At 40.4% G+C, this 21,356-nt stretch overlaps 5 protein-coding genes and 1 long non-coding RNA gene across 12 annotated transcripts in view; 4 read left to right on the top strand and 2 right to left on the bottom strand.

Moving 5' to 3' along the window:
• Nucleotides 1-6,777, bottom strand: part of LOC124200454 — a 42,813-nt gene extending 36,036 nt beyond the window's left edge. The window contains exon 1 of one of the 2 annotated variants that reach the window (XR_006877313.1): nucleotides 6,140-6,777. This is a non-coding gene — a long non-coding RNA (uncharacterized LOC124200454). The remainder of the gene's footprint in view (nucleotides 1-6,139) is intronic. The other variant, XR_006877311.1, reaches the window with a different exon arrangement.
• Nucleotides 1-8,505, top strand: part of LOC124200453 (homocysteine S-methyltransferase YbgG-like) — a 43,656-nt gene extending 35,151 nt beyond the window's left edge. The window contains exons 3-6 of the mRNA XM_046596692.1: nucleotides 7,231-7,483; nucleotides 7,568-7,652; nucleotides 7,725-7,999; nucleotides 8,066-8,505. Of these exons, the coding sequence (XP_046452648.1) occupies nucleotides 7,241-7,483; nucleotides 7,568-7,652; nucleotides 7,725-7,999; nucleotides 8,066-8,437 (975 nt within the window). The 5' untranslated portion in view covers nucleotides 7,231-7,240 and the 3' untranslated portion in view covers nucleotides 8,438-8,505. The remainder of the gene's footprint in view (nucleotides 1-7,230; nucleotides 7,484-7,567; nucleotides 7,653-7,724; nucleotides 8,000-8,065) is intronic.
• LOC124200452 lies at nucleotides 155-5,148 on the bottom strand. Its single transcript, XM_046596691.1, has 2 exons — nucleotides 3,637-5,148; nucleotides 155-535 (listed from the first exon to the last, which is right to left on the bottom strand). The coding sequence occupies exons 1-2, from the start codon at nucleotides 5,055-5,057 to the stop codon at nucleotides 478-480; spliced, it is 1,479 nt and encodes a 492-aa protein (XP_046452647.1). The 5' UTR covers nucleotides 5,058-5,148; the 3' UTR covers nucleotides 155-477.
• Nucleotides 8,506-8,719: 214 nt separating the features above from the next.
• Nucleotides 8,720-12,609, top strand: LOC124200449 (myoneurin-like). Of its 2 annotated transcripts, XM_046596689.1 has the most exons (15): nucleotides 8,721-9,167; nucleotides 9,244-9,676; nucleotides 9,774-10,571; nucleotides 10,649-10,746; nucleotides 10,829-11,085; nucleotides 11,154-11,218; nucleotides 11,283-11,342; nucleotides 11,401-11,475; nucleotides 11,549-11,569; nucleotides 11,636-11,689; nucleotides 11,761-11,835; nucleotides 11,913-12,072; nucleotides 12,141-12,233; nucleotides 12,299-12,361; nucleotides 12,437-12,609. In XM_046596689.1, exons 1-15 carry the CDS (start codon nucleotides 8,864-8,866, stop codon nucleotides 12,488-12,490), a joined length of 2,610 nt encoding a protein of 869 aa, XP_046452645.1. In that variant the 5' UTR covers nucleotides 8,721-8,863; the 3' UTR covers nucleotides 12,491-12,609. The 2 variants fall into 2 exon arrangements, 1 of the variants encoding a protein (XP_046452645.1); XR_006877310.1 differs by lacking the exon at nucleotides 12,437-12,609 and having other exon boundaries at nucleotides 8,720-9,167; nucleotides 11,913-12,047; nucleotides 12,299-12,336.
• An 82-nt stretch (nucleotides 12,610-12,691) lies between these two features.
• Nucleotides 12,692-16,723, top strand: LOC124200448. Of its 4 annotated transcripts, XM_046596688.1 has the most exons (13): nucleotides 12,692-12,816; nucleotides 12,922-13,205; nucleotides 13,279-13,481; nucleotides 13,614-14,815; nucleotides 14,905-15,020; nucleotides 15,084-15,340; nucleotides 15,405-15,469; nucleotides 15,535-15,594; nucleotides 15,680-15,754; nucleotides 15,902-16,061; nucleotides 16,134-16,226; nucleotides 16,300-16,362; nucleotides 16,439-16,723. In XM_046596688.1, coding segments are annotated over exons 1-13 (2,748 nt in total). In that variant the 5' UTR covers nucleotides 12,692-12,814; the 3' UTR covers nucleotides 16,607-16,723. The 4 variants fall into 4 exon arrangements, with proteins under 4 accessions (XP_046452644.1, XP_046452641.1, XP_046452642.1 ...); XM_046596685.1 differs by having other exon boundaries at nucleotides 13,279-14,815; XM_046596686.1 differs by having other exon boundaries at nucleotides 12,692-12,844; nucleotides 13,279-14,815.
• Nucleotides 16,724-16,978: 255 nt separating this feature from the next.
• On the top strand, nucleotides 16,979-21,090 carry LOC124200447. 2 transcript variants are annotated; one of them, XM_046596684.1, is made up of 12 exons: nucleotides 16,979-17,140; nucleotides 17,313-17,593; nucleotides 17,658-19,242; nucleotides 19,304-19,419; nucleotides 19,489-19,751; nucleotides 19,817-19,881; nucleotides 19,955-20,014; nucleotides 20,106-20,180; nucleotides 20,256-20,424; nucleotides 20,487-20,579; nucleotides 20,641-20,703; nucleotides 20,789-21,090. In XM_046596684.1, exons 2-12 carry the CDS (start codon nucleotides 17,314-17,316, stop codon nucleotides 20,954-20,956), a joined length of 2,937 nt encoding a protein of 978 aa, XP_046452640.1. In that variant the 5' UTR covers nucleotides 16,979-17,140; nucleotide 17,313; the 3' UTR covers nucleotides 20,957-21,090. The 2 variants fall into 2 exon arrangements, with proteins under 2 accessions (XP_046452640.1, XP_046452639.1); XM_046596683.1 differs by lacking the exon at nucleotides 16,979-17,140 and adding an exon at nucleotides 17,167-17,241.
• Nucleotides 21,091-21,356: the final 266 nt, after the last annotated feature.

Below are 21,356 nucleotides of genomic sequence, written 5' to 3'. Positions count from 1 at the left end.
TTAGAAATTGGTAAATTACCCGAGGGATCGTTCTACGATCCTGAAGGGTAATTGAAATTGTATAAGAAATAAATGTAGACGACGACCCTAAGGGTGTAGACCTACATTTATTCAGCTTTTTAAAGAACCAAAAAGAGGGGGGTGTGCTGCCCCTTCCTCTTACCTGCACACGCCCTTTGCCATTCAGACTTATAGCTACAGATCCGTGTACAGGGTTTTAACCAAACACAATTACATGTTATCAAACATAATCAGAGAGAATTTCACACATAACTTCCAAATAACAGTTTGAGGGGGATACGAGAAAAAACCTGAGGATTTCAGGGTAAAAAAACTCTATCCCAAGGTAACATATCATGAAACACAGAAACATGAACATAATGGTTGCAGCAAAAATAGTGCGCTTCTTCTTCTGGACAGCTCTGCCAACTGCCGTAACTTGAACACGTAATGGGGCCTTCTTACTTTCTCGCCAGTCTAGTTATTCTTGCTTCTAGAATAACCTCCAGCTTTCCGGCCACGAAAGGTTTGATTTCTACGCGTTTTTTCCAAAATTGAATGAATCATAATTAAATAAATGATGACACAGGGTGGGTATGGGTGGGAGACAGACCCTTAGGGTCGTCGTCTACATTTATTTCTTATACAATTTCAATTACCCTTCAGGATCGTAGAACGATCCCTCGGGTAATTTACCAATTGTACTGCGAAATGCATTTCGCCTAGACCCTAAGGGTGATTTTAAAGCCCAATGATGAATTTTTAATTTTGAACAAACATCGTTTGTGTCGACGCTCGATTGTAAAATCGATTGAACGTCGTTTCTTTTGACCAACTTCCGGCTCGCAAGATTGCCTCCACCGGTACGCCGTCACTGACCGCTTTCGAAGCGGCCGCTCCTCTTGTGGAATGCGCCCCAAAACACCGAGTGTTTATGCCGGCCTTTTGCAAGAACGATTTAATCCAGCGACTCACTGTACTGGCTGAGACTGGCCTATGGGGCGCGATGAGTGCAACAAATAGTTTTCCTTCGTCTGTCTCGCGTCTAAACTGATTCGTACGTTCCACAAATTCTTTAAGCGCCAAGACTGGACATAAAATCGGATCCGGATCATTTAATATTGAAAAGGACTGCAGCGGACCGTTCCGCTGTGCTTTCCGTAACCTATCTAATGAGAATACTACCCCTCTTTCTGAGAAGACGACGGATCGGTAACCAATTGCCGCTATCTCCGACGCTCGCATTAAGGTAGCTAACGCTATCATGGTGACCAATTTACTAGCTAAGACGCTCAGGGTAAGGTGTCGGTTTTCGCCCAACGAATTAATAAATTCTACAACTTGACTCGGGTCCCACATGTCGTTGTACTTGGGCTTGGGGGGATTCTTGTGATAGCAGCCTTTCATTAATCGGACGACAAGCGGATGCGCGCCTATCTGAACGCCTTCGATGGACCCCAGGGTCCTGGACAACATAGACCGGTGAATGTTGATTGCGCTATACGACTTGCCCGAGGCCAGCAAGTCGGTGAGGAACTGCAAAACCTCGGTTAAATCCGCCGACAAGGGATCCGTATCCCTTCGCACACACCAATGTGTCCAGTTCCGCCATGCGGAATCGTAAGTTGCGAGGGTGGTCGGTCGATTTCCGGCCACAAGAAGGTCGACCACGTTCGACGAAAAGCCTCTGTCACGCAACTGTCGCCGGACAGTCTCCAAACGGCCAAGTGAAGTGCGCTGGATGCTAATAACGGGTGCGGCTCGTTCAGTGCCGATGTCAGGAGGTCCGGCTCCTGCTGAAGAAGAAATACTACGTCGCACGCTAGCTCGAGTAGCACCGGGAACCAGGCCTGACCTGTCCATACGGGGCAAACGAAAACTACGTCAGCTTTCTCTCTTCTAATTTTTTCCAAACATTGAAAAATTAGCGCAAAAGGGGGAAAAAGATACCCCGAAAGGCCCTTCCAGTTAACTGAAAAGGCATTTGTGTTCAACGCTTGCGGTTGCGGCCGCCACGAAAAGAAAGAGGGGAGCTGCGCGTTCCAATGGGACGCAAAAAGGTCAACTTTTGATGGCCAGATCTTTTGAACGCGAGAAAAAACGGATGGATTTAATTTCCAATCGCTTGCATCCGGTCCGGCGCGAGACTCTTCGTCAGCAATTACATTCAGCTTGCCGCTCAAATGAACCGCTTCGATTGCAATATTCCGGCTCTCACACCAAGCTGTCAGAGTGGTTGATAATTGCGTCAACGCTTTGGACCTGGTACCCCCGCCGTGATTAATATAAGCCACTGCCGTGACGTTGTCTAAATAAATTTTTATCGCTATACTTTCCGATACCGCCGCGAATGATTGAATCGCGTATAACGCGCCTAACATCTCTAGTTCATTAATGTGCCTCTTGGTATCTTCCAAAGTCCATGAGCCCCTCGTCCTCACATTATTACAATACGCTCCCCAGCCTGTTAGAGAAGCGTCGGAGAAAATCTCCAGATCTGGCACGCTAGGAAAGAACAACTTTTCCCTTTTTAAGCCTAGATTGTTGGACCACCATTCTAAGTCGTCCCTGGTTTCCGCCGATAGCACGCATTCCGACTTCAAATTAAATCCCACTTTTCTAGCTTGCTTAATATAGAATGCCTGCATCCTCCTGAAATGAGACTGCGCAAAAGGTATCGTAGGTATGGCCCAAGTAAAGTTGCCCATTATCGACGCAATCTCTCGCAATGAAATTCTGCTCCTGGCAAGGGCCGCATCGCATTTGGCCTTAACGGTTGCAGCCTTGTCCGACGGCAGCGAAAAGGAAAGTTTTACCGAATTAATAACCAAGCCCAGATACTCTATTACTTGCGACGGTTCTACAATTGACTTCTCCCAATTGATCAAGAAACCCAGATTTTGTAATAATTCAACCACTTTATTTACATCGGCTTTGGTGCTATCTTTTGATGTATTAACTATTAATATATCATCCAGATACACGATGAGACGCATGCCCTGCCTTCTCAGAAAAGCCGCCACTACTTTTAGAATTTTCGTAAAATACCGCGGGGCCGGAGCTAAACCAAAAGCCAGACAAGTAAATTGAAAAATACGCCCCTTCCAGGTGAAACGCAAATATTTCTGGTGGGAGGGGTGCACAGGGACCGTAAGATAAGCATCTTTTAAATCCAACTTTGCTAGCCAGTCCCCTTCTCTCAAAATGAAGCGTGCGGAATCAAGATTTTCCATCTTAAAGTGTTCATACCGGATGAATACATTAAGTGGTTTAAGATTTACAATCGGGCGAAAACCGCCCGATTTTTTTGGAATAACAAATAGAGAACAGACAAACCCATCCTCCCCGCTATTCGAAATTTCTACAATGGCTTTCTTCTCAAGTAAATCTTTTACTTCCTGGTCGCAAACGCTTGCCATCTCTTTCGACATTGTTATCGGACGCGGAAGTTTAGTTTGATTCGGGGTTTCTACAAAATCTAGCTTAACCCCGTTTGACACGCTGTCTAGGACCCAACGATCGTCCGTAACAGTCTCCCACATTTTAGCAAAATGTAAAACACGCCCGCCCACATTTTCACACACAACAGTATTGCGTAAAATTTGAATGGGATCAGAAGGAGGGACGAAAACATACCTTTCACCTCCTCGAGTCCAAGCAGTTGCACCCGGCGGTCGTCCTCTTCCGACCCCACCACTCTGCCTCCCTTCAACGGGAAATTGGGCCGCTGCTTCTCTCCTTGGGCGCAACACCCGTTGAGATGGGCCTGGGTTCACTGCTACCTTTCTTCCACCTGCCTTAGCCCTCGCTCGAGCCGCCGATGAGCTTGCCAGTGTGGCGTCTTGAGACGCCTCCTTGAGCATCGTCTCTAAGAATTTGTCCGTGAAAAGGAGCTCAGTTGCCTCCTTTCCCGGTGCGAAAGCGTCAGGGTTTGACAATATGAAGTCATATGTCGGTTCCACCAATGTCACAACCGCTCGCCTTCTTCTTTGGGTGATGTGGTAGTACGCTCTACCCCACTGTTGTAAAACGGCCCGCACCGTATTCTTGGCTTGCGTCACCGTTTCTCCCTCTCCAAGAGCACACACTTTAGCGTATAAATCAAACAGAGGTGGGGCAACGTCCATTATTTTAAGCTGAGTCTGTATAAGCGCTTCCTCCGAAGCATTAACCCCTTTCAATCGATCTTTGTCTTTAGCATGCCTCAACATAAAGCCGTCGAGCTTAGGCGGTTTAATCGAGAAAGTCGGGTCCTCAAACTCGAGCTCAAATTTCTTTGAGATTGCTTTTGAATCGTCGGTTGACAGGCCAGTCGTTAGCCAAACCCTAATCTCGTCTGAAATCGCTGTTGGGATGAACGCCGTCACTTCCCCTGATTCACTGGCTGCTTTGGATGAGCCTGCCGTGGCTGCCGCGGCTGCCGCGCGCGTTGGTTTTAGAGCCTTCCCTTTCGACTTAGATCCGGCGGCAGGGGCTTGGGGAGTACGCTCCTTTGGTAGCCATGGACGGTCCACTAGCTTTGGACCCCCCTCGTCTAACTCTTCTTCCTCTTCGTCCTCTACTTCAAGATACTCGCCATCTTCTTCGTCTTCCTCCTGTCTGCTCTCCCGCTTCTCTCTTTCTTCCAAGTCTCTTAGCTTGCTAAAACGAACGTAGGCTTCTTCTTCGATCCTATCATCTAACGGAAACTCGGCGCCATTCCCCCGTTCCTTCGCACGCCCCCTTGGTCGATCCCCCACATCATTTTGATAAAACCGTTCTCCGTGAAAAAACTGATCACGCGGAGGAACGTCAAAAGCCGGTGGTGGAATCACGGGTGGAATATTAAACAATGGCGGTTGAGCGTCAAAGGAGGGAGCCCACTCTCGATAGTTTCGAAGAGGAGACCTTTCTCTATCTGGATAATCAAAGTGAACAAAACGGTCGCGTGGCTGACCATTCCAATCACGAGAACGATTTGCCCAATCTCTAGCTTCTTGTTCAGTACGAAAACCTACGGCCCGTGGGTCCATTCTCTGGTGCCTATGCCAACCATAAAAATCACTAGGGCCTGCCATTCTGAAATTCTGACTGCACTGTACGCGAGCTGAAATAAGTCTGAATGGCAAAGGGCGTGTGCAGGTAAGAGGAAGGGGCAGCACACCCCCCTCTTTTTGGTTCTTTAAAAAGCTGAATAAATGTAGGTCTACACCCTTAGGGTCTAGGCGAAATGCATTTCGCAGTACAATGATATATACATTGTCATGGCCGCCCGGAGAGATTCAATTGTGTTTTCTACACACAAACACAAAATAAAAATACTAGACATTTGCATTAGAATAATAACAAAAAATGAAAATCCTTCTGAAAAGATTTCGAATTTTTTTGATCATTTAAAAAAAAAATTGGTTTTCTATGGGTTTTGGTGAGCGATGGCGTCATCCCGTGTCAACTTTGTGTTTTGTTGAAACCCCCTACGTCGGCAGGGGGCGACGACGTCGCGGCTGTGAAAAGAAACTGTTGAGAGACGAGAGAACGTCATCTGATTGCGGGAGACTTGTTCGAGGCTTCAGTCTCGGCCTCTATAGTGCATTATTGAATAGCCTTTGATCGGTCGCTGTATTCATGGAACGGACCGACGGGGCTAGACGTAGAGAAAGAAATGTCAGTTTTCTATAGTAAATATACGCCGGAATCAAAAAAATAAATAAATAAAAAGATGGAAGAATGAAAAGAGGGTTGCATTGGGTTTTCACATTGCGTCTGCGGGATTCACGCTATAGCCCGTGCCATTCACAAGCCCCCAACCAGCAGCCTCTCTCGGGTGAAACGCTGTGGCTGACATCAATTCAAACTCGTCAATTCAAAACATTCTCCCCCTTCTTTTTCTTCTTCTTATTCCTATTTTGAGGAGGAGCGATAGTTGTGTGTTATATTGCTGTTTGTGTAGAGCTTCAACTTGGGACCCCCTAACGACCGTTTTCTTTACAATTCAGAAACGTTTTCGGGGCTCGTCTTTTCGACGTATGTGTACTACTGCTATTTGGCTCGTCTTTATATATACACACACTGTTTTGTGCGTGTGTGTTGCGGAGTAGATTCTCAATTGAACCGCTTTCTTGCCAGAGAAGGAAGACGGTGGAAAAATGGTGGAACTTACGGGAAATTAACGGGTCGTCATTATGTAATCCGACTGGAACGAAGCGACTCTTGATGAAGTCTTGTGTCATTTCATCAGCTCGTTTCAACGATAAGTAGACGCAGATTCATCACAGCAGATTTATTTTGGTCACTAGCCACGTGCCCCCACTGCTTGTTACAAACATTTTGCACGACGAATTAAGAAAAGAAAAACAAACAAACAAACACTTTTTCGATTTTGACACAGACGTGGATATTTTTGATTGCACTCACTTTAAAGTCACCACTGAGATGAATGACATCATTTCTCACAGAATAAGATAATCGCACAGGACGTTGATTTCATTTCAATTTGAAGAAATGTGTAACAATCAAAACGGGAGCTCTCGAACGGAGCGGCTGATCCCGCTGACAGCCCGACACGGACTGAACAGCGCGCGCCGAACTGCGCCATCTTTTGGGTTGCGTGTTGTTGGGAAGACTCGGGAATTCTAACCAAAATAATAAAATAGAAAAAAAAAGTGGGAGGGGGGTGGGGGAGAGATCGGGAGCGGAGCAGTCGAAACATAATAGCCCGCACGAATAGGATAGAGAGAGAGAGAGAAAAGGGTCGAATAGTTGGAAAGCGGTTCGACGGCCGTCGAATGCCAAAGCCTCTCTCTCTCTCCATCACTATACATGTAACTCTATATAATAGTGTGAACAATTCGACTTGATTGATTTATTCAGTTCAGTGTTGTATATAAGTAGACTACGGCGCCATGGTGGCAATTAGTTGAAAGACGCGCTGGCGAAAGAAAAAGTTTTTTATGGGCGCCATTACCAACTGTTTATGTTTTTGGTCCACCATTCAATATGTTTGCGCGCATTTGAAATAAAATAAAATAAAATAAAAGGAGAAATACTCGCTCACTCAGCGCGGCCGCCATTTTTTGAAGGACCATGAAAGATATCGTGAACAATCGTTGATTAGAATCCTTTGTATAACATTCCCCCGTTCGAATAATAAGAACCGACAATTGACACAAAAGTATACATAAAGAAAAGATAAGAAAGTGCAGTCAAAATCAACATACAGTAATCATTGGCTCACGTTTTTCAAATTTCCAGACGTGGAGAGATGAGTGAGAAACTTTTGATACTGGACGGAGGACTCGGCACGCTGCTCTATCGCAGAGGAGCTTTCGTCAAAGGCGATCCATTATGGTCAGTTCGCTGTTTGGTGTCCAAAGAACTGGAAGGCCGTCGCCAGCTGCTTCAAGCGCACCTGGACTATTTGGCGGCTGGAGCTGACATCATCAAAACCAACAGTTACCAAATGAGCACGGAGAATCTCCGGAAGTGTCTGCCAGGCCTATCCCAAGTTCGTCGTTACGGCAATTATTTTTATTTTTCACGGGTTAATCGAGACTAATGGCAACAATTTATTTTTTTATAAAAATTACAGGAAGAGGCTTTGGAAATGATGAAGGATTCGGTTCGTATCGCTAGAAATGCTTGCGAAGAATTTTGGCAATCCATTGGAGAGGAAAGTAAGTACCATGAGACGATCAATTGGATCAGTTAAATTGGTTTTAACTAGTAGGTATCTCGTTTTGTCACAGAATCTGGACGGAGAAAACCGGGGGTGGCCGGCTCTATCGGTCCCTATGGAGCATGTAAAGCTGACATGTCGGAATACACTGGGGCTTACGTTGATTCCATGACAGAAGAGGATTTGATCCAGTGGCATCGACCACGTCTTGTGGCTTTGCTTGAAGCCGGAGTGGATTATCTGGCCATTGAAACATTCCCGGCATTGTTAGAGGCCAAAGCTATTTTGAAACTTCTAAAACAGGAGGCCCCCGATATTCCAGCTTGGATTTCCTTCTCTTGCAAGGTAAACATAAAACATTTCACAGAAAATTGGTTTTGCAATTCAAGCCCATTAGATTTTATTGTGTAGGATGAACAACACTTGTGCCACGGAGAGACGTTGGATAGTGTTTTAAAACATGTTTGGGTGAACAAAACTCCTGGTTTGAAAGCCATCGGGATCAATTGCACTCCTGAAAGACTAATTGGACCGCTTTTACGTTCTCTTGATGGAGTGGATCATGTACCTGTTATTCTTTATCCTAATCGAGAGGAGTCTTTTGAAGATGAAGGTCCTCCAGTCGCTGCTTATCCCAGTCGTCAAGACGAGAAATGCAATAATAATCTTTCCAAGTTAGCCAAAGAGTGGTTATCTATTCATCCAAATGTATTTGCTTTGGGAGGTTGTTGTTTCTATCATCCACCAGACATCACTATTTTAAGCTGTGATTTTGGCAATTGATTGTTTTGACAATTTTTTTCAGACGAGTTATAATTATTAATTACTTTAATAAATTGAATTTTGGGCTATATAATTGTGATTCAGCTGGTTCGCGTAATCCCGACCCGTGACTTTTTTACAACTGCCCTGATACTAAGTTTTCTTTAAAAAAAGGCAATGCAAAAATGCAACAAATAATTTAATTTCGAAAACAAAAAAAAAATCCGTATTCTTTAAAAAAACAAAACACGCGACGCGCCGCTTTGCTTATTCGTACATGTTCACCTATTTTTAGAACATGTCAACGTCGGCTGCTACTGCCAAGTGACAACAATTTACGTGCAATGACACGAACTCACGAAGTGATTCAAGTGTGTTTACTTTTCTTTAACAGAAGAAAAGGTTGGGAAAAGTGATTAGCTAATTTGTGTGCTTTTTCATTTAAAGATGGATACTAAATGTTATGTTGAGGGTTGCAAATCTGGACGTGAACCGTGCAAAGAAACATTGTACTTTTTTAAGCCAAAAGATAAGAACACTGTCGAGCTTTGGGAGAAATTTATTGGTCGAAAAGACCTAAAGCTGGAAACAATTCATTTGGTTTGTCACAAACACTTTGAGGAGGCAAATATTATCAAAGTACCTGTCCAGCAACAGAATCAAACTGGCCAGGCAAATAATGATAGACCATTGCCTCGTGAGAAACCCTGTGTAAAGCTTGCTGCTGGTGCAGTACCTACACTTTTAACTGGTGAGTAAGTATATAATACAGCATGTAATGTAATCTTACTTTTCTAATTGAGGTATATTTTTATTTCATTTTAAAGGAAAGATAGTAACAAAAGTATATCCCTCAAAGATGGTTTTGGCAAGTTTACCACCAACAGTTACCATTCCTCAAGTAGTTCAAAAAAGTGTTCAGCGTGAGCTTCCCCAGACTTTAATTCTCAGACCAGTTCCAAGAGAAAAGGTCTTAAATTCCAAGGATGCTGTCATCAGACCAATTGTGATTAACAAAACAATGAATTTACTTCAAAGTAATGCTGTCCAAATGATGCAAAAGGTGCCACCAACAGCTCAACAAATTACAACCCACCAACCTTTAACAAACTGCCAGAATGCTTTCAATCAGCAGACTCCACCTGTGCGCCCTGTTATTCAAAGAATAGGCAATAATACTGCTCAAAAATTGGGAAAAGTCTCATCAGCACCTCGTCAAAACCTTTTGAGTCCAAAAGAAGCGACCCTCCCATTTTCGTGGTTCGTTTTTTATTTGTATTTATTTTCTTATATAAAAAAAAAATTTTTTTAAACATCTTTTATTTCTTTCCCTCTTCAACCCCTTCCTCGTTTTCAGGTTTTGGCAAGAAGGAAGTCTAAAGGAACAAGAATTCATTTGCTCAAAATTCAAATGGTTGGATGAAAACAAGTTCGAGTACACCAAAACTGTCATCATCAACGGAGACACACGCACCCTTCGTTACTTCCTTCGAGGTCAGGAAATCCTAAGCGTAACTCCGTCTCCATTCTCAACAGTCAATCAGCTTATCGATCGTTTGCGAATTTATGACCAAATTCCCGAGTGCATGGGCTATCCAGAACCGAAATCGCAAAAAAATTCCTCATCGTCAAACCTACAGGCTGAAGAAAATGGTGAAACCCGGTCGAAAAATTGTCTCTTGTTGGGTTCCAAGAAAAGCAATTCTTGTCGAAAATGCATTGAAGATGCTACTCAATTTAAAGAGAATGTTCCTAGGCAGACATCAAATAGATCGAAGAAATCTTCTGACACTCAAACCATGTGTCAAGCCGCATCATCGGATTCACCTGTTACACATTCAAACGTTGATGAAAACCATGAAGAATCTACCGATTGTATTATTCTTACGGATCTTAGTTACGCAGCAATGAATCCTCAGCTTGCACGAGATAAAAGATCAGTCGACAGATGTGTAGAATCTCATAACGGAGAAATCCATCAACTGGAAGGACCAACTGTGCAAAATAAGACTAAAAAGCCGAGGGCATCAACACCAGAAGATGATGAAAATGACATAAATGACTTGGAGTTGGCGAAGAGCTTTTTGAAGAAGGAAATAACTCGGAGAAAAACGCTTAGCCAACGCATCCGGCGGGATTTAGCGAATCACAAAGAGTAATATCCTTATTGAATTCGTCGTTAGAAAGCTAATTAAAGTGAAGTAAATAAACTTATTTCTTTTTTCTTTCCAGGCACAAAGAAATGGCTCGTTCTATTTTAAAGGCAGCGGAAAAATTGAAACAAATAATGGCCGAAAAAGCAAAACGACCTCGTGTCAAATATGCTCGCCGTAAGATCAACTCGATATTTAATTGTTTAATTTAAAACAAAAAATGCATTTAAAAAAATTTGGATTGCTTCTCTTTTTCCAGCCTTAATGCCATGCGAGAAATGCGGTAGAATGGTAAGGGTTGCGCGAATGAAATTACATCTTAAAATGCACGATGGTTACAAGCCCCACGTGTGCGAAGTATGCGGTCGAGGATTTGCTGATAAATCAAGTCTTAAAAGCCACTCTCGCTTTAATCATCTCGGAGTGCCTAAACCTTTCATGTGTAGCACTTGCGGCCACATGTGTACAAATAAGAAAACATTGGAAATTCACGAAATGACTCACACCGATGCAAGGGTAATTAAGTAATTCAATGCAAAAACTGTTGTTATACTATATTTTTCAAAAATTTCGTTGCTTTCCAGCCGTTTTCATGCTCAATTTGCGACAAGACATATCGATCAAAAGCCAATCTTAATAAACACAAAAGGTGACTTTATATTATCAAAATAATTAGTATATTTAAATAATGGCCAAATTTTAACCCTTATAAGATCTCATACAGGCGAAAAGCCCTACACGTGTATAGTTTGTGCAAAGTCGTATTCTCATAGGTATTTGCACTTATTGACTAAATGTTGATTGTGTGTGTACTACATGATTTTATTACAGTAAATCCCTTAAGAAACACTTTAGCAGACACCATGAAAATGTGGGACCTGACGGCACCATCGATCCACATATAGGGTAATTATTTTGCCAGAAAAAAATTATCAAAGATTGTTCAATATTTATTTCTAAACTTATCTTCGGAAATTAGATATACGCGGAGGAAAGCTGGGTAGGTTTTATTGATTTTGCCAAAAAATATATGTTTTATTGTATCGTATGGAAATTTTGTCTATAGTACTTGCGATAAACGTCACTCGTGCACCATTTGTGGAAAAGCCTTCAGTGAGAAGTACTTCTTTTAATCTGCAATTTTTATGTCATTACTTTTTGTTACCAACCAATTCCATATTCTCTCATTAGACAAGCATTGTTTAGACACGTCAAAAGATGTCACGAAAATGGAGGAACTCCAATAAATCGAGGAACACGGACACGGTAAACGTTTTAAAAACAAACAAACATAAAACAACGTTTTTCATTAATTGTTTCTAACACATTTTCTTATTCTGCAGAATCGTAGTCCCACGTTATCACTGCGAGGTTTGCCAACAAAAATTTTGCCGCGTCCTGGCTTTTGAGAGACACCGTGCGACTCATACGGGTGCTTCTGTTGGCGTTCCTTGTGGGCAACCCGACTGTGATTTTATGTACTCAAGTCTCAAAGAGCTTAAGGTATACGAGGGTATTTCATCAAACTAATGTGCTAGATTGAATTTTCTCCTGTTTGATTGAATGAAAAGGAACATTTGATTGAACATCATCCCGAGAAAGTATTTCATTGCGAATTGTGCGACAAAGTTTTCTTGACGCAATTAAATCTAACTCTCCATCAGGTAACATTCAGTATTTCTCAAATAATGTTATGTGTGTTTTAACCTTATTTTAACGTTGTTATTAGGTTGTGCACAATCCTGCGCAAGGGTTTCAGTGTACCTCTTGCCCTTTAAGAACGTCGACTATGGTATGAAAACATTTTTGCCGACTCGTTAAGTCCAGATTTACTGACTATTGTTCTATTAAAATTTTTTCTATTAAGTACGCTCTATCGAGACACGAAAAAATTCATATGCGGGAAAGAAATCAAGAATGAATTAACGAATGCTGAATGGAGTGAGAAGAAAAAAGAAACTGTGAAATTTAAAGTTAACCCTGATACTGATATTCTTTAAAAAAAAGCTCGATTGAAATAAATAATGCATAAAAAAAAAATATCAATATTTAAAAAAAAGTAATGCGGCGCGCAAATCGATTTGTTACTTTTGAATATGCGCCGCTTGGTGGTGCTTATTCATATGTTTACCTTTTTTAAGAGAATGTTTGCAGGTTTGCAGTGGTGGTTCGAAACGCTGTTTTTTGTGGGATAATTTCATTTTATCTCCTCATTTAACACAAGAAATTCTAACTTTTTCTTTTAATGTGAGTATACTTGTCCATAGTTGCTCTGGTAAGAAGGTTCGAAGACATGTTACAGCCATGTCTAGACAACTAAAATAGTAAAGGATTTTTTCATTCTCTTCATAGGATGGGTGCCACATGTTATGTTGTGGGTTGCAAATCTGGATATGCCTCATGCAAGGAAAAAGTTCACTTTTTCAAGCCAAAAAATGTAAAGTTAGTTAAAGAGTGGGAGAAAGCAATAGGTCGTAAAGACCTGAAGCTGAATAAGAAACATTCAATTTGCCACAAACACTTCGAAGATGCAGACATTATCAGAGGGAAATCCTTGGAGGGTAAAAATGGGCCAATAGTTTACGATTTATCCCGGTGGAAACTAACTGATGGGGCAGTACCAAAACTTTTACTTGGTAAATTTTTCATATTCCTGGCAGTTTAAAATGTTTTAACTCTGTACAGTTTTCTTCTTCTGAAACCTCTTAGGAAAACCTGTTACAAAAATCAAACCACCAAGAAGGGTTCTACAAAGAACCGCTTTATCAGAGGTTACTGTTCTTCGTGAATCTAATATTTCTGATCAGCATGCAGCTCTTAAAAGTAAAATTCCAGAAAAGCAAAACATCAACCCCAGGGATGTGGCCTTACCATTATCATGGTTCTGGCAACAAGGAAGTTTACAGAAACAAGAATTCATTTGCTCAAAATTCAAATGGTTGAATGAAAACAAATTTGAATATGTTAAGACTGTAATCATCAACGAAGACACTCGAACCCTTCGCTACTTCCTACGGGGTCAGCAAGTTTTCCATGAAAACCTGAAGTCCCAGTTTTCAACGATAAGTGAGCTTTACATTTACATGAAGCTTTTTGATGACGCACAAGTATGCATTGGCAATCCCGGGTTTTCGTGCAATGCGGGCACTTTTTCAGCAAAATCAAAGTTTTCTCAAACAACAGGACAAAATGTTGTTCAGTCCAATTTCGAAAATAATATCCTGAAGGAATCATCAAATCTTCCGACGAAAACTTCCAGTCAACAGCAACCTCAAGCGACATCAAAGTTCCTTATTTTGCAGCCACATAACCTTAGTAAAATCATCGACGAAACGGAAAAAACTACCAGCGATGATACTAACGATATAACAACTAGACAACCCGTTCCACCGGTGGAAGTACGATCTGAAACCGTCTGTGAGTCATCACCGATTGCTGAATCGACTATTTCAAGGAATGAACATAAGAATTTGCCCTACATCGGTGTTGTTGACATTTCTCAAGCTATTCCTCCTGAAGATGAACCAACTTTTTCGTTACAAATGCCGGATGGAGCAGCCGTGAGTTTGCGGTATCCCAACGAGTTTTTTCATCCTTCCATTTCCAATTCAAAAGAACTTGAACGAAAGCTTGTTAAGCGCTCCTGTCGATACGCCAAATCAAGCTATAATTTGGTTTCATATCTACTGGAAACGTGGAGGCTAGGCGTCTACACACCTTTTAAATCTGATTTATTCCCCGTTTCGTTTATGGCTAATCAACCTAAAGTTCCTGTGATAGTGAGGCAACCAATTGCGAATGATTGGTCTCATTTGCAGCAACCAACTTTCCTGATCGCATTACCACAAAAAGTGTATTGCCGCCGAAAAGTAATCTCTCGTGACCCATCTTTGAAACCAACAGTGAAAGCAGCATTGAAACTTGCCAACATTGAAAAGATGAAATCCTTCAATGGAAAAATCCATGTTACGCTGAATGGAGAGTCGCTTGTCCAACTTTCCATTTCTAATCTCTTCCAGGATGAAAGTAATTATTATGAATACCAACCAAGCCCACCAAAAGTCCATAAGAAAGGTCGTTCACGTAGTTTAGTCGACGATAATTTAACGTTGGATGTGGAAGCGAAAAATGATATTGCAAATGACCAAAGAGATCTTGAATTGGCGAGGCGCTTGCTGAAAAAAGAAGGAAACAGAAAATACTTTCTCCAAAGACAACTTCGTCTGTTATTTGAGAAATATACCAAGTAATGCATTCAAGCAAACTTATACTGTCCTCTGTCTTATAGAAATCAGCACTTGTAATTAATTTTTCGTTGTTTCCATTTGATTTTAGGAGCAAAGGTTTGGCTCGTTCCATTTTACTGTCTTCAAATAAATGCCAACCAAGGAACAATGAAAATAGAGTACCCGAACTGCCCAAGTCATCAATGATCGCCAAGAAAGTTGCATGTGAGTTTATTTATCTAATTATTTCGTATGTGTTAGCTATATATTTTTGTTTTCATTTAATAGCACTAGCGAAATGCCAGCAATGCAACAAAACACTTAAAGTTTCTAGTATGAAGAATCATCTTAAAAGTCATAGCGGTGTCAAGTCCCATTTATGTGAACTCTGCGGTCGTTCATTTGTTTTCAAATCAAGCCTTAATAGCCACATTCGAATCAATCATAATGGAGAAGCTAAACCCTTCATGTGCACCATTTGTGGCCACACCTGTAGTAGAAAGCAATTACTAGACGATCACGAAAGAATCCACACTAATGAAAGGGTAATAGTTAGTAAATTATGTCAGAAGATTGATTGTAATTATTAATTTTAAAAATACTTTTCAGCCGTTTGAATGCTCGATTTGTGACAAGAGATTTCGCACGAAATCTACCCTTTCCACTCATAGGAGGTACAGTAATTATGATATCTTATAGAAACGATGACTTGTATGCAAATTTTAAAATATTTTAACAGAACTCATTCAGACGTGAAACCCTACTCGTGCAAAATTTGTGCAAAGTCTTACACCCAAAGGTATTATTATTATTATTATTTTAAAGTGCCATTTCGCGCATTAATACTTTTTTCCATTTTTGTGTCGACGAATATTTTATGTTAGCACATCATTAAAGAAACACTTCGGAAGACATCATGAAAATACGGGGCCAAACGGCGCTAAAAATCCACTTATAGCGTAATTATTTCCAAGTTCTAGCTTTTCGAACTAGCTTTTGCTGGAAGAATTAAATAATTTTAAGCAAATTTATTCATAATCATTTTTTATTGTTTAACTGCGTGCCGTGTTTGATCGGTATTTCTGACAATGTTTATGTTAATCTAGAACCGCCAAACTCAGTTATCACTGCGAGTTTTGCCAAAAACAGTTTTGGCGACTCCTGACATACGAAAAACACCGTGCCACTCATACTGGTGAAGCTGTTGCTGTCCGTTGCGCACATCCCAATTGTGACTTCACCTATTCTGATACACAACAACTGAAGGTATTTTGTAATTTTCTATGTTCTTGAAGTCTCTAATTATAGATTAAAATATTATTTCTGATTGATTTTAAGACTCATGTGATGACGCAACATCCTCACAAAGCGTACACGTGTGATGTGTGTGAGAAAATCTTTTTGGCGAAGCATTCCCTAAAGGATCATAAGGTCATTACGTTATTTTCTGTTATTTTTGCTATGTAACAAAATAATTTATCCTCTTTTCTCTCTTTTAATATAGATCCTGCATGATTCAACGCTTGGATTTCAGTGTTCTTACTGTCCTGCTAGGTTGACGACTAAGGTAAATTTCAAATTAATCTGTCTCCTAAAAAAATTATTTTGAATAAAGCATTTGTAATTCTTAATTTCCCCTAAAGGCTAATCTGATTTCTCACGAAAAGAATCATACTCGCGATACACCATTCGAATGTTCCTACTGTGAAATGCGTTTCTACAGCACTTATATGTTGAACATTCACATGCGCAAACATCATCTGCTTGGTCAGCCTAAAAAGAAGCGCATTAGAAAGCCAACTGGAAAATAAATGCAATTTTCCAGACATTTGAAAGACTGTTGCACTAATTTTAATCGGATTCCTTTGGGTAATTTTTGTAAATAGGATCCATTTGAAATAAATGCAGAAATGATCGTTTGTTACATATATTCTTGTACACATTTAATTGGAACCGGATTGGTCATAATGGCCCAAAGGTACAGTCAGATGGACGGACTATTTTTTTAGATTTAATTAACTATAGTATTTTTGCTAGTTTTAGAGAGTACTCAATACTTCTTCTCTTGGATTAAAATCAGCTAAACTTTTGTTTCCCGATTCTGGAATTATAAAAGCCTGAAGGCTTCTTCTTTATTTTACACGCTGGCCGCCTGGCGTCGCTGTTGTCATATTTACAATTTTGCTGAACAGCAGACAGTTCATGCGGATGGGTACGGAGAGCCGGAGTCACATCTCTGCAGTGTGCACACTTGTGAAAGAGTTATAAAGGATAAGGTTCGGTGGCGGGAATAGCTGGTTCTTTTCGGATACTTAATGGTGTCTATATTTATTCAAACAGCACAAGTAATTCGCTGTTCCCCTCTTAATTGTTTTTTTGTTTTGTAACATAGCCATGTTGGTTCGAAACTATACTGTAGGCCTATCGCCTATCTTATGGACTTATGGTGCATCGAATCCCACACGATTCGTTGTTGTCAGTTAAGTTCAGTAAATATTTATGTTTTTGTTTTATTAGGATGGTGGTGACGTGTTATGTTGAAGGATGCCAGTCTGGAAATGATCCAAAAGAAAACATTCATTTTTTCAAGCCAAATGATAACAATTTGAATCAGTGGCAGCAACTAATTGGTCGAAAGGACGTTAAGCTGAATAAAAAGCACTCAGTTTGTCAAAAACACTTTGAAGATGACCAAATCATCAAGCATAAAATATTTAACGGTGCAGATGGACCAATAATAGTTTATGATTTGCGTCGTTGGAAACTTACTGAAGGAGCTTTACCAAAACTCCAAACTGGTAAGTAGAATACAATATGTTCACCATTTTGTTCCACCTAACCAAAATTCTTTACACTCTAAAGGACTATTTCAAAAAATTAACCTGCCCGTACGTGATGATGAAGTCACCGTGCTTCGAGAAGTACGGAATACGATTCAACAAAATCATCACCCTGCCAACACAATTACTGAAAAAAGTGTCATAAATCATAAGGAAATTGCCCTGCCATTATCATGGTTCTGGCAAGAAGGAAGTCTGAAGGAACAAGAATTCGTGTGCTCGAAATTCAAATGGTTGGATGAAAACGAGTTCGAGTATACCAAGACTGTTATCATCAACGGAAACACTTGTACCCTTCGCTATTTCATTCGAGGCAAGCAAATTTACCACGAAAAGCTCAAGTATCATTTCTCTACGGTAAATGAGCTTACTTCTTTTCTTAAACTGTACGACGACGCACAAGTATGTAATGATTATCCCGGTTTGTTGAACCAAGTGAGTAATATTTCAAAACAATCCAACTGTACTCCACCAGCAAGGCAGGAAGTTGCCCATTCCAGATTTGACGAGACTTCTCTGAAGGTACCGTCGATTCCTCCAAAGAGAACCTACAGCAATATGCAACAATCGCAAGCGGCGTCCAAGATTCACAATAGGAATCCAGGCAATAACGCCAGCGAAAACCTTGTTGAACCTGAAGTAACTAGTGTTCTTATGGATCACGCTTATGGTGTGGCAACTAACCTTCCTGCCCCATTAGTGCAAACATCTTCTGAAATCATCGGTAAGAAATCAGCGATTGTGAATACTTCCGCAGATCATCGTCAGTCAGCAAATATCAGTCAGCTTGAAGATTTCCGTGGTTCTCAAGTTCCTGAAAGGCGGAAAGGCAACACCGATATTCCTGAAAGTCATCAAGTCGGTCAAATCGAAGATAGAGATTCCGTTACGTTGCAGTATCCTATTGAATTTTATACTTCTTCCGGTTCTAGTTTAAAAGAACTTGAACAGATGCTGGTAAAGCGCCCCGAATTCTTCCAATATTCGACCTATAATCTGATTTCATATCATTTGGAAACGTGGTGTCTCGGAGTTTACTCACCGTTCAAACCAGATATGGTCTCTCCGTCATTCATACAATTCTTTAATCCTCACAAAGTTTTTACAACTCCAGTGGAGCGAACCCCAATTGAAAATTATTGCGTCACCTCCTGTCAACCGTCTTTCTTGGTCGAAAAACCCAAACAAGTCTACTGCCGTCGTGAAGTCATTCCCCTTTGTCCTACCAAAGAAATCAGGAAATCGGCTTTGAAAAAAACTGACATCGAAAATAGGAAAATCCACAACGGAAAAATCCATGTTACATCTAATGTTGAGTCAGTTGCTCAACTTTCCCTATCTAACCTTTTCCAGGATGACAACAATTATTTTGATTATCAACCTATTGAAACAAATCGACCTTCTGAATTGGATAAACCTACCGAATCAAGTATCCCGAAAACTGTCGGAAAGAGAGTACGTTCATCTTTATTCTCCGATATGGAAAGTGAAGTTGATGACAATGATAAAAAGGACCTCGAATTGGCAAGACGCTTTTTGGAGAAAGAAATTCGTCGAAGGAAAACGCTACGGAAAAAATGCCAGAGATATTCTACAAGGGTTGAAAGGTGAAATATTCAAAGTCTAAATATTGAATTGAAAATTTTGATTTCTTTTATTAAATTTTAGAAACAAAAAAATGGCTCGCTCTCTTTTGAAAGCGCTGGAAGAATTTGAGCTGAAAAAGTGCGAAAATGAAATAGTCAAACAGCCCAAGCGAACACAAGGCTCCAAGAAACCTGGCCGTGAGATTCCGTTTTTCGTTCTTTTTCCATTCCGTGACATAAGTTTGTGTTTTTATTTTGTTTTTACAGCTCAGATGCCATGTAATCAATGCGGCAAAATGATTCTGGTTGCGCGAATGAAATACCATCTTAAAATTCACAGTGATGTTAAATCGCACTTGTGCGAACTTTGTGGCCGAGCATTCGTGTTTAGAAAGAGTCTCAACACACATATTCGATATAATCATCTTGGGCAAGAACGGCCGAAACATTTCATGTGTAGCACTTGTGGTCACACTTGCACATCAAGAAATCACCTGGAGAAGCATGAAAGGATTCATACTGATGAAAAGGTTAAAGCAGTTATTTTATTGTAGCATCGTAGCCGAAAACTCAACATTTTTCTCAATTTTTCCAGCCGTTCGAATGCAAATATTGTGACAGAAGATTTCGTGAGAAAGGAACTTTGGTCCGACATATCCGGTATTTTTATTCTCTGGCATTCTAGTTATGTCTGAAAATACTGTGAATATACAGAAAAATTCAATATTTACAGAACTCATACAGGAGAGAAACCTTACCCGTGCAATATATGTGGAACCTCTTATGCTGCGAGGTAAAAAAAAAAAAAAAAAAAAATCTCGCGTTGCGTTTCACACAACTCAAAACTTTTAAGCTAAATTTTTATCGCAAATTTAATATTTCAGAGAAACGTACGTCAGCCATTACCGGAGGAAGCACGAAAACAAGAGACCATCAAAGGACCCAAACTCACAATCACGGTAATATTGCTTGTCTTTCTTAAATGCGTCTTGCATGTTCTAACTTTGTAAATTTGCCTTCGGCAAACTGTGCAGAGTTAGACGTTCAGTTGGACCATCTTATACGTGCGAATTTTGCCAAAAAGTTTTCTTTCGGCTTTTGGCGTACGAAAAACACCGTTCCGCTCACACTGGTGTGGCGGCAGCCATCGGTTGTTCTCAGCCAAATTGTGATTTCAAGTACTCTGATATGATGCAGCTCAAGGTACTCACTTGTTACATTGTTTTATAAATTTTATTCACAATTTCGTTGTTGTGTGTAAACAGGATCATATGGTGACGCAACATCCCGAAAAAGCCTACACTTGCGATATATGCAAGAAAGTCTTCCTGACTAAACTGAATTTGACTCTTCATCAGGTAAAATTAAAATGTCCTTTAAATTATGCACGTTGCTTAAAAAAATTTTCTTGTTGAAAAGTCTGTTCACGATCCTGCCCGTGGGTTTCAATGTTCTTATTGCCCTGTGAGGTTGACTGCTAAGGTAAATTTTCATTACCTTGTAGTAATTCAAATTAGGGTGATTTTTTTTTTAAATTGTACCTGTGATTTAAACTGTTATCCTATAGGCGAGTCTGATTGCACATGAAAAGTTGCATACCCGAGAAACTCCGCACGAATGTACTTTCTGCGAAATGCGTTTCCATAGCACTTACCTGTTGCAGATTCACGTGCGCACTCATCAGGCTGGTCAACTCAAAAGAAGGCGGCGTAGAAAAACTCCAGTTGAAAAATAAACCAAGAAATTAAAATTCGAAAGAAATTTCCGAATCGGTTCGTTTGGGACTTTACGTAAACTTAGAGGTATTTGTTAAATTATGATTGGAATACTCTTAACATTTAAGTTGATTAAATTCAATCATTAAATTCATTCCTCCTGTGTTATTCTTTATTACAAAATATCTTTTCATAATTCCTCTTTTTATCTCCTTGATCAATTTTTGAAAAACAGAAAACAGATTTTGCAAGCATTCGGTATCAATGGCAAATTAACAACTGATTAATTATCGGTAAATTGTTTTTTTTTTTTTTTTTTTTTTAAATACGTTTTCGCCATTCTGAGTAGGACACCTGTACTTCGTCAATTAGCCACCAGGAGGTGTTGAATACAGTGTAAGTTTAACGGCCAAATTCACA

This window comes from Daphnia pulex, chromosome 8, assembly GCF_021134715.1.
Source record: "Daphnia pulex isolate KAP4 chromosome 8, ASM2113471v1".
Lineage (NCBI taxonomy): Eukaryota > Metazoa > Arthropoda > Branchiopoda > Diplostraca > Daphniidae > Daphnia > Daphnia pulex.
Note: the sequence above shows the minus strand (reverse complement) of the source record. Positions and strands in the feature narration are given on the sequence as shown.